This window comes from Amblyraja radiata, chromosome 6 (genome assembly GCF_010909765.2).
Source record: "Amblyraja radiata isolate CabotCenter1 chromosome 6, sAmbRad1.1.pri, whole genome shotgun sequence".
NCBI classification, from domain to species: Eukaryota; Metazoa; Chordata; class Chondrichthyes; order Rajiformes; family Rajidae; genus Amblyraja; species Amblyraja radiata.
In genome coordinates, this window is record NC_045961.1 from 90,606,891 (window position 1) to 90,621,833 (window position 14,943).

Genomic DNA, 14,943 nt, shown 5'->3' on the forward strand with positions numbered 1-14,943 from the left:
GATAATAGAAGACACAGAGTGCTGGAGTTGATCAGCAGGCCAGGCAGCATCTCAGGAGAACATGATAAACAACTGTTAGGGTCGGGACTCTTCTTCAGACTGCTGAGATGCTGCCCGACCTGCTGAGCTACTCCACCACTCTGTCTTCTTTTGTAAACCAGAATCTGGAGTTCCTTGTTTCCACAGATCAGATAATACTATACATAGGGTGGCACGGTGGCACAGCGGTAGAGTTGCTGCCTTACAGTACCAGAGACCCGGGTTCGATCCCGGCTACTGGTGCTGCCTACAGGGAGTTTGTACATTCTCTCTGTGACCAGCGTGGGTTTTCTCCAGGATCTCCAGTTTCCTCCCTCACCCAAAGACGTACAGGTTTGTCGGCTACCTGGCGTGGTATATTTGTAAATTGTCCCTAATGTGTGTAGGATAGTGTAAGTGTACGGGAAACGCTGGTCAGTGCGAACTCGATGGGGCGAAGGGCCTGTTAATCTAATAAATATAACCAAGATTGTAATGGAATGATTATATTTTGTAAAGTTTGCTGATGATGTACAGGTAGGTTGGGAGGAAGAGATTAAGATTCTGCAAAGAGATCTCAAAGATGGAGTATATTTTGGTAGGACGGCTATAAAAGCAGAATGTTATTTCAATGATGTGAAACTATTACCTGGTGTTATTCGGAGATAGATCTGTGCATCTTTCTAGATGTAAATGACCATGCAGTTAAAGCAGGTGTTGGATTGCTCATCACTTTCCCAGATGAATGAACTGCCCACAGCTTACAAGAAACTTGACAAACCATCCAGCTTTTTGGCATCCTATCAACCATCCAAAGCCAGGCTCTCGAGTCCTGGCAACATCCTCATAAATCTCTTCTGCACTTTCTGCAGCTTAATGACATCTTTCCTATAGCAGGGTGACCAAAACTGAACACAATACTCCAAATATAGCCTCAACGTGTCTTGTACAACTGTAACATCATGTCCCTGCTTCTCTACTCCATCCCCTGACTGATAAAAGCCAGCATGCCATAAGACCCTTTCACTGCCCTATCTCTCTGTGAAGCCATTTGGGAATTATTTTCCTTGTATTCCGAGATCCCTCTGCTCCACAGCTCTCTCCAGGGCCTACTGCTCACTGTGCTTTCTAGTAACTTTCCTACCATATGTGTATTTTTAAATGTTTTAATTTATTCTTTCAGGGGACATTAACTATGGAAGTGCAGAGGTTATCACAACTGTCTCACAGTTCCAGAGACCCAAGCTTAATTATGTCCTCCTGAAAAATCTGCGAGGAGTTTACAAGTTCTTCTTGTGACTGGGTGCAATAGTTTCCTCCCATTTTCCAAAGCTTCTTCACTTTTTTTAAATCAAAATCTTTTTTATTTAGTTTTCAGGACATAACAAAGTGCAAAGTTGTCTATTTGTTACAGACAGAGTGTACGAAAAGAATAAATAAAAAACAACTTATGCTAACATATAACAAGACAACAACAATAAAAGAAAAATGAGATACCAAAAATAATCCCTCCCCAGTCACTGCCAGTGAGCATATGCAAATATCAGCCTGTCACAACAATAATCCACGATAAATGAATGGGTAGACTGTTAAGCTGTTAAACTGTGCTTGATGATCAAGCATTTATAAAGTCTGGCTGCTTCTCTTGACCACTGCAAATTGCCTCAAGCATAGCTGATTGATAAAATAATCAAAAGGAGAAGCTGGTGGGCATGCAAGAGAGAATAGAGCGTTTGCCAGTACTGGGCCTGTACTCACTGGAGTTTGGAAGAATGAGGTGGGGGGAACATCATTGAAACATACAGAAGAGTGAAAGGCTTGGATAGAGTGGATGTGGAGAGGATGTTTCCACTAATGGGAGAGTCTAGGACTAGAGGTCAGCCTCAGAATTAAAGGACCTTTAAGGAAGGAGATGGGGAGGAATTTCTTTAGTCAGAGGGTGGTGAATCTGTGGAATCCTTTGCCACAGAAGGCTGTGGAGGCCGTCAGTGGATATTTTTAAGGCAGAGAGCGATAGATTCTTGATTAGTACGAGTGTCAGAAGTTATGGGGACCAGTCAGGAGAATCCGGTTAGGAGGGGGAGATAGATCAGCCATGATTGAATAGTGGAGTAGACTTAATGGGCCAAATGGCCTAATTCTGCTCCTATCACTTATGACAATAGACAATAGGTGCAGGAGTAGGCCATTCAGCCCTTCGAGCCAACACCTTATAGGCTGCAGGGCCACAGGGGAGATGGATTGAGATTAGTATACAAACGTAAAGCACACGGCATTGGGGGTTCAGTATTGATGTGGATAGAGAACTGGCTGGCAAACAGGAAGCAAAGAGTAGGAGTAAACGGGTCCTTTTCACAATGGCAGGCAGTGACTAGTGGGGTACCGCAAGGCTCAGTGCTGGGACCCCAGCTATTTACAATATATATTAATGATCTGGATGAGGGAATTGAAGGCAATATCTCCAAGTTTGCGGATGACACTAAGCTGGGGGGCAGTGTTAGCTGTGAGGAGGATGCTAGGAGACTGCAAGGTGACTTGGATAGGCTGGGTGAGTGGGCAAATGTTTGGCAGATGCAGTATAATGTGGATAAATGTGAGGTTATCCATTTTGGTGGCAAAAACAGGAAAGCAGACTATTATCTAAATGGTGGCCGACTAGGAAAAGGGGAGATGCAGCGAGACCTGGGTGTCATGGTACACCAGTCATTGAAAGTAGGCATGCAGGTGCAGCAGGCAGTGAAGAAAGCGAATGGTATGTTAGCTTTCATAGCAAAAGGATTTGAGTATAGGAGCAGGGAGGTTCTACTGCAGTTGTACAGGGTCTTGGTGAGACCACACCTGGAGTATTGCGTACAGTTTTGGTCTCCAAATCTGAGGAAGGACATTATTGCCATAGAGGGAGTGCAGAGAAGATTCACCAGACTGATTCCTGGGATGTCAGGACTGTCTTATGAAGAAAGACTGGATAGACTTGGTTTATACTCTCTAGAATTTAGGAGATTGAGAGGGGATCTTATAGAAACTTACAAAATTCTTAAGGGGTTGGACAGGCTAGATGCAGGAAGATTGCTCCCGATGTTGGGGAAGTCCAGGACAAGGGGTCACAGCTTAAGGATAAGGGGGAAATCCTTTAAAACCGAGATGAGGAGAACTTTCTTCACACAGAGAGTGGTGAATCTCTGGAACTCTCTGCCACAGAGGGTAGTCGAGGCCAGTTCATTGGCTATATTTAAGAGGGAGTTAGATGAGGCCCTTGTGGCTAAGGGGATCAGAGGGTATGGAGAGAAGGCAGGTACGGGATACTGAGTTGGATGATCAGCCATGATCATATTGAATGGCGGTGCAGGCTCGAAGGGCCGAATGGCCTACTCCTGCACCTAATTTCTATGTTTCTATGTTTCTATGTTTCTATGAGGTAGCTCTGCTGGGGCTGGCAAGGACTGAAGGCCTGGGTAGAATGGATGTGGGGAGAATGTTTCCAGTAGTGGGAGAGTCCAGGACAGGAGGGCACAGCCTCAGAATAAAATGATGTGTCTTTTGAAAGGAGATGAGGAGGAATTCCTGTAGCCAGAGGGTGGTGAATCTGTGGAATTCATTGCCACAAACGGCTGTAGAGGCCAAGACTATTTCTAAAGCAGAGATTGACGTCTTCTTGAATAGTAAATGTATAAAAGATTTCAGGGAGAAGGCAGGAAGGAGAATAGGCTTGAGAGGGTAAGATAGATCAGCCATGATTGAATGGCAGCGTAGACCGGATGGGCCGAATGACCTAATCCTGCTCCTATGACCTATGAATTTATGACGGGCTGAATCTCCTGTCTGTCACAATAAGTAGTTGTCGGTGCAGTGCAATGACTTTATATTGAGGCACAAGAAAGGTGTTTTGATGCAAACACCTGCATTGTACCCAAGCTTGGGGAAAACAATGCATTTCAGAGAGATTTTCCTTGGAGACTCAGCCTTTATGCGTGGGTGTCTCTTGTCTGTAATCTTGACACCACTGCGTAACACTTGAATAGGAAAGACAGGTTCATGATAACTGATGCAAGTTTCATTTATTGCAATATCCAAGACATTTCCAAATTTGGAATAATATCATACTCAATTTAATTTAGCAGCTCTCTCTCTGCACTAATTTGGCACACTGCCCAAAAGCAGCATGCAGCTATCACCATGGTAACCGGCCTTTCAGACGATCTGCCCGCGCTGGCTGCATTATTTGCACTGTGTACATGTGTGCACAGGCTAGGTGTAAAAACGCCAAATTAATTTCTTTACCTTAACATAATGGGAAAATAATTCATTTTTTAAGAAAATTAACTATAAAAATTCTGTGGGTATGCTGTCTATGAGGCTATTTATAGCTCATGCCTCTCTCTCCTTGATTTGGTCGTGAACACACCAGTTCCACACTGCTGAGCATGGCCTTGTTAGCCAGTAGATGCTTGACAATGGACCATATTAGTGAGAGGCAATCGCATAATAGGCCTCTTCACTAAATGAAAGCAGCTTCCCTTCTCAAAACACTGCAGCCTTAAAGGGAGTACTAGACTTCACATGCATGTGTCTTTGAAGGTGTCTGCCAAAATGAGCAAGCAGGTAATAAATTATGTTCATACGTTCATAAGTAGAATTAGGCCATTCGGCCCATCAAGTCTACGCTGCCTCTCAATTATGGCTGATCTATCTTTCCCTCTCAACCCCATTCTCCTCACTTCGCCACATAACCCCTGACACCCGTATTAATCAAGAATCTGTCAATCTCCCCCTAAAGAATATTAATTGACGACCTCCACAGATTCACAACCCTCTGACTAAAGAAAGTCTTCCTTATCTCCTTTCTAAAGATACATCCTTTTACTCTGAGGCTATGGCCTCTGGTCCTGGCGTCTCCTACTAGTGGAAACATCAGTGGGAGAAACAGCAACACAAAGTATATGAATACTGGCTTTGTAGCCACAATCATGGGGGAATTTTAACATTTGTCAGTATATGGGACCAGAAGCAGATGGAAAATAGTGGAGATGAAAGTGTTAAATGGGGGTGGGGGGGATGCTTAGTGTTTCATGAAGCCAGGTGCATCTTATTGACCTCCCAATTATATGGAGGTGGGGACAAGAGTTGGGCGCTGTTATGGGTGGGTTGGCACAGCTCACCCACATGAAAGAAATGTGTCAGAATAATGAGATGTATGATTTAACGTGTAAGTGTTACTGCAAATGATGAGGTAACACTTGGCCTCTGGAATCTGGGGACTAAAGTAGGACAGCTTCATCTTCAGGAAGAAGGTAGAGCACCTTGTCTAACCCAGCAGAATAATGGGGCTTTTTCACGGGGCGAGTTGACGCAAGATGTCTCCAGAGTGAAGTGGTCGTGGTCCAGCACGAGTCTCGCACGATATAATGGGGGGTAGATAAAGAGTTCGCACGGTACTCGGCATTTCTGTTATTTGTGCGAGTGACTTGTCCGTCTCCCGAGCTTTCGCGTTAAATCTTGAATGAACGTCGTGAACTACACGTGACACAAATGATGTAACTTTTTTTTTCACACACTATAAATATCCTCCCTTGGTTGAATTGGCTCATTTGGAGACATGTTTTACTGTGTATGTGGGAGACACAGATGGACTGAGCACAGTACCTCGGTCTTACTGTGTGTGGGAGAGGGGGAGAAAGAGACGTACACTCACAGAGGCAGAGTCTCTCAGCCTGTGTAAGAGGGAGGGAGAGAGAGAGAGAGGCACACACAAGGTGGATGTGAAATCTCACCTGCCTGTTTCAGTGACAGACACCCGCCGCCAGTAAATGAAGACACCCCCATCTGTCTCCCCCTCCTCTCCCTCGACTCCCCCACCTTTCCCTCCCAACTCCAGTCCCGTCCCGACCCCCTGGGAAACTGAATAGAGCAACAATATAGATATAGAAACTGAAACAATATAGAAACTGAATAGAGCAACATGGCAAAAACATCTCTGACACGCTTTACCGCCTTTCTTTGAGATTTTCTGGGAGCCATCTCTGCAAGTGTTCCTGTTAAAAAGATTATCCAACAATGACAATTAGGTGGGACGTCCTCGAAGGACACATGTTCCCTTGTCGATATTGAGACCACCTTTTTTACTCACCTTCTGTCCCCTCTGTCCAGCTTCCGGGTTTACCGTTCGCAGGAGTTCCCACGCGCTATATCTCTAAAATCTGAAGTTAGGTAATGTCTAAAGGAACTGCAGACGCTGGTTAATGCTGGTTAATACGCACAGAAGGACACAAAATGTTGGTGTAACTCAGCAGGTAAGTCAGATCTGGGAAGAAAAACATAAAAAGCTGGAGTAAGTCAGCGGGTCAGGCAGCATCTCTGGAGAAAAAGAATAGGTGGCGATTCGAATCGGAACTTTTCTTCAGACAGCCTAATCGGAATTGAGTCTGAAGATGTGTCTCGTCCCGAAACATCAGCTATTTTTCTCCAGAGATGCTGCTTGACTCGCTGAGTTACTCCAGCTTTTTGTGTCTGTCTTCAGTTTAAACCAGCATGTGCAGTTCACTCCTTACACGGGTCTCTGTACAACATTGATTGGTAGCGTTCCGGACCCTGCTTCGGAAAGGCATCGATCGCTAGTCGGCGAGGACTCCGACCTGTATCTCTCAAAGAAGTACATGTGAAAAATTTCTCACGGACCATAGAAATGCGTAACCTTTCAGTAAAGTCCCTTTTAAAGTCCCTTTTAAAGATTATAGTTATTTTCTTGAATCTCATTAATATAACTCATGAATAAGTTGATGTCCATATGCGGATGCAAATCTTTATTTTTATTTATTTTTTAAATTCAATCCCACAGAAGACAATTTTTACTCACCTTCTGTCCCCTCTGTCCAGCTTCCGGGTTCACCGTTCGCAGGAGTTCCCACGGTACCCGCAAGAGTTATTACGGATATCGCACTGGCCACTACGTCCATATAATGTTGCAATGCCCAACCACAAGTGTACAAGTCAATCTTGGAGAAATTCAAACTTTCTTGAATTTTCTCCCGAGTGACCAAGATACACGATTACCTGCCGTTAGCGCTACGGTGGTCCACGGTGGTCCACGAATGCCGTACTGTTATCGCACGAGGTTCCCACGATGTTAAACTCTGGTTAACTCTTGCGTCAAGTCGCCCCGTGAAAAGGCCGCTTAAGAGAGCTTCACACTGCACCAAACTGTTCCAGCAATCCACACTCTGCTAGCTACAGAATGATGGACGGGATCCCCTCTCGTGATTGAATTAGGGTTGGAGAATGGAATCACCACAAATTTGAGACCTGCAGCTCCTTCTTATCCCTTGAACATGTGGATTGGACAAGCCTGCACTGAAGTGGTTGCCTGGAAGCTAAAACTCTAAATTAGACCATCAGGGCTGAAACATCCCCATGCACAGTCTAAAATCCCAGGACATGCAGGCTACCCAAGACATAGAAACATAGAAACATAGAAAATAGGTGCAGGAGTAGGCCATTCGGCCTTTCGAGCCTGCACCGCCATTCAATATGATCATGGCTGATCATCCAACTCAGTATCCTGTACCTGCCTTCTCTCCATACCCCCTGATCCCTTTAGCCACAAGGGCCACATCTAACTCCCTCTTAAATATAGCCAATGAACTGGCCTCAACTACCTTCTGTGGCAGAGAATTCCAGAGATTCACCACTCTGTGTGAAAAATGTTTTTCTCATCTCGGTCCTAAAGGATTTCCCCTCTATCCTTAAGCTGTGACCCCTTGTCCTGGACTTCCCCAACATCGGGAGCAATCTTCCTGCATCTAGCCTGTCCAACCCCTTAAGAATGTTGTAAGTTTCTATAAGATCCCCCCTCAATCTCCTAAATTCTAGCGAGTACAAGCCGAGTCTATCCAGTCTTTCTTCATATGAAAGTCCTGACATCCCAGGAATCAGTCTGGTGAACCTTCTCTGCACTCCCTCTATGGCAATAATGTCCTTCCTCAGATTTGGAGACCAAAACTGTACGCAATACTCCAGGTGTGGTCTCACCAAGACCCTGTACAGCTGCAGTAGAACCTCCCTGCTCCTATACTCAAATCCTTTTGCTATGAATGCTAACATACCATTCGCTTTCTTCACTGCCTGCTGTACCTGCATGCCTACTTTCAATGACACCCAGGTCTTGTTGCATCTCCCCTTTTCTTAATCGTCCACCATTTAGATAATAGTCTGCCTTCCTGTTTTTGCCACCAAAGTGGATAACCTCACATTTATCCACATCTTGGTTTACTTTCTGAAACTTTTCTCACCGACCACAACCCATTGTTAATCCAGGTGATATAGTACATTAACATAGGAGCCAGTGACTGCAACAGCTGTTTTAAAACACTCGTTTTTACAGCATGCCTATCCATCAGGATTTGAGCTGCAGCATTGAGGCCATTTCTAAGCACCACAGTGCAGGAAGAATGGTGCCCATAGACTGAGCACAGAGAAGATCCACTGAAATAGCAACGTCTGAAAGATTTCTATTGAAACAGGGGGGAAACTTATAGAAACTTACAAAATTCTTAAGGGGTTGGACAGGCTAGATGCAGGAAGATTGCTCCCGATGTTGGGGAAGTCCAGGACAAGGGGTCACAGCTTAAGGATAAGGGGGAAATCCTTTAAAACCGAGATGAGAAGGACTTTTTTCACACAGAGAGTGGTGAATCTCTGGAACTCCCTGCCACAGAGGGTAGTCGAGGCCAGTTCATTGGCTATATTTAAGAGGGAGTTAGATGTGGCCCTTGTGGCTAAGGGGATCAGAGGGTATGGTGAGAAGGCAGGTACGGGATACTGAGTTGGATGATCAGCCATGATCATATTGAATGGCGGTGCAGGCTCGAAGGGCCGAATGGCCTACTCCTGCACCTATTTTCTATGTTTCTATGTTTCTATGGAAGCTAGGAATATTCTCTGTCAAGCTGAGGCTTTTTATAATACAAGAAATCTAGAGGAAGAATGAGGCAGAGTACAACCTTAAATGAAGTGACTGTAAGATTGGTAGAAGTATAATCAATCATAAGTACCGGCTTTAATTTGACTTTAATTGACTTTATCTTGCACTAAACGTTATTCCCTTTATCCTGTATCTGTAAACTGTGAACAGTTTGATTGTAATCAAGTATAGAATTTCCACTGAATGGTTAGCACGCAACATAAAGTTTTTCACTGTACCTCGAAACAATAAAGGATAAACTAAAGGATAAAAAATATTCAAAATTTTACTATTTTCCCCCCTAAAACACATTTTTAGAGAGGGAAACCGTGGGTCAACAGAATCTACGTTAGTGTTCCAAGAGATGGAGAACATACATAAGCAAAACACACAATGCTGGACAGGGCCGGATTTAGATGAGTAGAGGCCCTAGGCTATTCCACTTGTTAGGCCCCTCACAATCCCCAATGCAAGGCCCCTCCCAATCAGCCTATGAAGCCTATAGATAAATCTGGCCCTGCCGAGGCCCCCCCTAGATCTCGAGGCCCTCAGCTTAAGCTTGTGAAGTTTATACGTAAATCCGGCCCTGAAGCTGGAGGAACTCAGCGTGTCTGGCAGCATCTGGGGAGGGAATGGAGGGGTGATATTTCAGGTTGGGACTCTTCATCAGGAAATACTTGCACGTTCTGCTGTACTTATAGTTAAACATATCTCTTGTATCTCTGCACCAGGAATCTTCACAATCCTGGTATTTATACTAGAAACAGGTAAGTTATGAGGGACCCCTTGGTCTAGTAAATCAATAAATGCTTTGCGCCAATGCTAAGTTTTCATCAGGAAATCAGTTTGAGCCTGGTGTAATATGTCACAGAATATAAAACCTCTCTTTAATATTGTAAATTTCCATAATGTTTAATCTATTGTTCTGTTTTCTGAGGTATCCGTGTATGATCCTGCTGATGATCATTACCAGACCATTGCTCCAGATGCATTTAACACCGTCTACATCAGTCCAAGGAACTGTGGTCATCCAGGTATAGTATTTAAAGTCCTGTCACGCAACATGACTATAATTTTATGTCAAAGCTCAATTAATTGGTTTGTTTCAAACTAGATATAATTTTTAATATCTTGATCTTATCAAGCTCTTTGCCTCGACCATGCAAAACCTTGTGGTGTTAGAATCATACAGCACAGAAACAGACCCTTTGGCCCAACTTGCACATGCCAACCAAGATGCCCCAGCTACACTTGTCCAACCTTCCTGTGTTTGGCCCATCCTAACCATGTACCTGTCCAAAAGCCTTTTTGAGGCAGCGACTCCTGTAGATCCTCCCTTCGATGGTGGGGATATCAGTACCCGTGGTGGTCTGGGCTGTGTTCGCCACTTTTTGCAATCTTCTTCATTCTTAGGCGTTCAAGTTGCCAAATTCTAAAGGCATCTCTTTATACTGGAAGATCAACAGGTTCTGGGCAGCCTAAAATGTGTCTTTCACCCAGTTGATGATCTTCCAGCAGCACTTGATGTTTGTCCAGTGATGCATCCCTGGGAACAGTCCATAGATCAGGGAACCCTCTGTTATGCAGCAGCTCAGTGTAAACCTCGACAAGGATAGCATGGTGGCGCAGCGGTAGAGTTGCAACCAAACAGCGCCAGACACGAGTTCGATCCTGACTACGGGTGCTCTTTGTACGCAATTCGTATATATCATACCTGCCAACTGGTCCGATTTTATCGTATTTGTTCCAACTTTTTAAGTTAAAAAAGTGTGGGGGGAAGGGGACTCCATTCAGCGGCCACCGGCCGCGGGACCACACAGCACCTCCCGACTCCACGCAGCGACTTTCCTGACTCCACACAGCGGCTTTCCCGACTCCACACAGCGGCTTTCCCGACTTCACATAGCGGCTTTGCTGACTCCACTCTTGCGGACTCAATCAGCACGGCTTGTTTACTCAGCCCCGCCTCCGGGATTTTATTCTCCAGCGGGTGCCAGAATGGGCATTATCTTTATGGCGAACGGCAGGCGAGAAGACCAATCTGCTGATCTCACGATTTTTTTAAACCTTCATGACTTTTCTCATATTTCATTGATCGGAACAAAACTTGGTGGCTTGGAGCAGGGGAGAACGGTGATTAATGTGGCGAAAAAACCCTAGCGATATATGGTAGCGTTTTTGTGCACATTTAATTACAACGCAGTGGTCAAGATGCGAGTTTTAGTAATAGGATAGATAGATAGATAGATAGATAGATAGATAGATAGATAGATAGATAGGTAGGTAGGTAGATAGATAGATAGATAGATAGATAGATAGATAGATAGATAGATAGATAGATAGATAGATAGATAGATAGATAGATAGATAGATAGATAGATAGACAGATAGACAGATAGATAGATATTGTCATATGTACCAATGTACAAGGAAAAGCTATGTTTTGCCTGCTCTCCAGTCAGATCTCTTCAAATTTGTCAGGTAGAGGAATTCCCATTAAGAAATCCATTCATGCTAGTAACAGTGCTGGAAAAAATATTGAACAATTTACACAAAAAATTATAAAACCTTACATTCAGGGGGGGGGGGAAAGAGATAAATTTGGTTTACACATATTTCAAATATGACTCTTCACTTTCCATATACTTTGCATCACTTAGCAATCTTGGATATCTATTTCGCTTAGGCATTGGACCATCTGCCAATTCTTGAGTGGTTAAGGAAGGTATAAGCCTCCTCAGGGCCCAGAGGGGGTGATTTATGAGTGAAGCCAGAGGATATGTGTGAGATCCTAAATAAATGTTTCTCGTCAGTACGCACCAGGGAGAGGAACATGGATAGGACAGGTTTGGAGGGATATGGACCAAATGCAAGCAGGTGGGACTAGTGTAGCTGGGACATGTTGGTTGATGTGGGCAAGTTGGGCCTTGCCTTGCTTCTCTTGTTCGCGCCACCATAAAACTTGGATAGGAAAGGCACAGAAGAAAACGGTTCCAATGCAGGCAAATGGGATTATTGTAGATTGGCACCGTGGTTGGCATGGACTAGGTGGGCCATTTCTGTGCTGGACAATATTATGAATAACAGATTGGGACGAGAGAACACAAGGATGCTGAAATTAATATTCAAACAAGATATCTACTTAACCGGGAAAGGCCAATCCAATGCTGCCCGTCTTATTTATTGGGTAATGGTGGGGTGCAAAGGCGACGCATGCAGTTCAAAAGGAGAAACCCTCATACTCAAATACCTCCTACAGAATGAATATTTCTATAAGAAATTCTGGGCTAACAACTATATCAGGATGTACAAGTGGTGGCAGAGTGGCGCAGCAGTAAAGGTGCTGCCTTACAGCGCCAGAGACTGGGTTCGATCCTGACTACGGGTACTGTCTGTACAGTGTTTGATCATTCTCCCTGTGACCGCACGTGCTCCTGTTTCTTCCCATATTCCAAAGATGTGTAAATTTGTAGGTTGACAAAAAATGCTGGAGTAACTCAGCTGGACAGGCAGCATCTCTGGAGAGAAGGAATGGGTGACGTTTAGGGTCCTGACCCATTCCTTCTCTCCAGAGATGCTGCCTGTCCCGCTGAGTTACTCCAGCACTTTGTCTCTATCTTCAGAGTAAACCGGCATCTTCAGTACCTTCCCACACATTAAGTCTGTTGGTCAATTAACTTCTGTAAATTGCCCCCGGTGTGTAGGATAGAACTAGTGTAAGGGATCATGGCTGGTCAGCATGGACTCGGTGGGCCAAAGGACCTGTTTCTACATTATATCTCTAAACTGAACTAAATGAGACGAATTGTAAGCAATGTATGCATGTTATAATTATACGTCTATAAACCACATGCCCTCTTTTTCAGGGTCGAGGATAACCCGTTTGTGGATCCATCAGGAACCCAGTTGCAACACAGGAGAACAAATTGCACTGGGGATGCTTGTTGGGGCTGTTACAAGCTCTTTGCTGAGATCACTCATGTGGGCACCGTGCTGGTTCTAAAACAATGTTACTGTCAAGGCAAGAAACTGTGCATTGCTGCATAAACATAGAGTACTTTGGTTATACGAACACTCTGCTGTTGGCATCATTAGAAATGAAATAATTAGGCAGCAAATTGGTTTCAAACCTAAATCTATCTTCTATACATAACTAAAACTCTGATCTTACTATATCTTCTGGTTTGGCAGTCTTTCTATTTGAGCAAAAACGGTTTGCGATAGCACTATTATTTTTCACCAGTTCACTCACCGTTCTCCTATGCTGCGAGTGCACCAAGTTTTGTTCCGATCGGTTGAATGTCATAAATGTTAGCGAGGTTTCAAAATCTTAAAAACCGTACGTGCACAGATCGATCTCTTCTCCTGCCAGTCAGCGTCGCGCGGAATAGTCTCTACCCCTGTCACTCCCTGGGACAGTCCGCCCCATCGCGTCTTTACTGGAGTTGAGGTTGGCCGGCGGAGGTTTCCACAATTTTCGGAGGGACCCGAAGCAGCCCAGCCCAGCCCCAAGCAGCCCGGCCCCAAGCGGCCCGGCCCCAAGCAGCCCGGCCCCAAGCAGCCCAGCCCCAAGCAGCACAGCCCCAAGCAGCACAGCCCCAAGCAGCCCAGCCCCAAGCAGCCCAGCCCCAAGCAGCCTGACATCAGAAACCCAACCCAGGCCAGCCCAGCCCCAAGCAGCCCAGCCCCAAGCAATCCAGCCCCAAGCAGCCTGGCATCAGAAACCCAACCCAGGCCAGCCCAGCGTGGGAGACCCAGCCCAGCCCTGAGTCAGAGACCCAGCCCAGCCCTGAATCGGTGACCCAACCCAGCCCAGAGTTGTAGACCCATCCCAGCCCAGAGTCGGAGATGTCGCCAAATGGAAAGTGAAGACTCTGATCCCGGCGGAGGAGAACGACCAACGCCTGCTGTGAGTCCCCATCGCACTGCCAATTCTAGCCACTACCCCTCTGGTCCCTCTCGCTGGTTCCTCCCCCCCCTCCCCCGTGATGCCCCCCTCTCCCCCATGGCTCTTCCCCCATCTTTTCTCCAAGCTCACTCCCCCCCAACACACCCCTCTCCCCCTACAGCTATTCCCCCCCCCCCCGCCCACACACCCCTCTCCCCGACACAACCCCTCCACCCACACACCCCTCCATCCCACAAGCCACCCCTGCCCACACCCCGCCCACACACACACACACACCCCCGCCCACACACACTCACACATTGTGGAAAGGGTTGCGTTGGGAGACCAGGCCTCCCTTGTGACTGGGACCCAACCAGACCCACTTAGTCAAGTAACAACTAAATTTGTGATCCACAATAGAAAACGCTATTTTTACTGATTAGAACAGCACATGCGACTGGTAATCTTTTTTTTACACTACACACAAAATCAACTTCATCCCCTTCTCCTAAACCAAGACATTTTTCTTGAGATACGGTCATTTTCTTGAGATACTTTGTGTCACATTATGTAAAATTGTTTTACCAATGTATTTCAAACCTTCTTAGTTTGTGAAGGCTGTGGCCTAACCAACTTCTGACCAAGAAACTTAATGATTTCTTCCAGCATTTGAGCCTGACACTGAGGAGCTTGGGAATTTTCACTTGGATGTTCCTGTTACTAAGCCTGTGTGATCTCTGCCTAGCAATTCTCCATATTGGGATGGCTGAGTTTGGTAATTCAGCATTGTGAGTGGCCACAGATATAAATGTATGACTCTCATCCAGAGTTACATTATTACTTACTGAGCTCCCGTTGGAACACATCCAGCTCCATGTTTGAACGTACAGCACTCAGGCTTTGTTTTGCTTGTTCCACACAAGAGTTGAATCGTAACGGTTTGGACATAAACCAGATGTCCACCAGTACAGATGTAAACCCAGTAAGACAAGTTGGACATTCAAACGTAGGGAATTACTTGAATTTGTCCCAATAGTTCAAGTTCAAGTTCAAGTGAGTTTATTGCCATATGTCCCTGATAGGA

General features: G+C 45.3%; 1 protein-coding gene across 1 annotated transcript in view; it reads left to right on the top strand.

The window, feature by feature from the left end:
• plekhb1 (pleckstrin homology domain containing B1) overlaps positions 1-13,047 on the top strand; it is a 61,932-nt gene extending 48,885 nt beyond the window's left edge. Inside the window, exons 5-6 of the mRNA XM_033023178.1 lie at positions 9,909-10,005; positions 12,838-13,047. Coding sequence (XP_032879069.1) covers positions 9,909-10,005; positions 12,838-12,974 — 234 coding nt within the window. The 3' untranslated portion in view covers positions 12,975-13,047. The remainder of the gene's footprint in view (positions 1-9,908; positions 10,006-12,837) is intronic.
• The last annotated feature ends 1,896 nt before the right edge of the window (positions 13,048-14,943 follow it).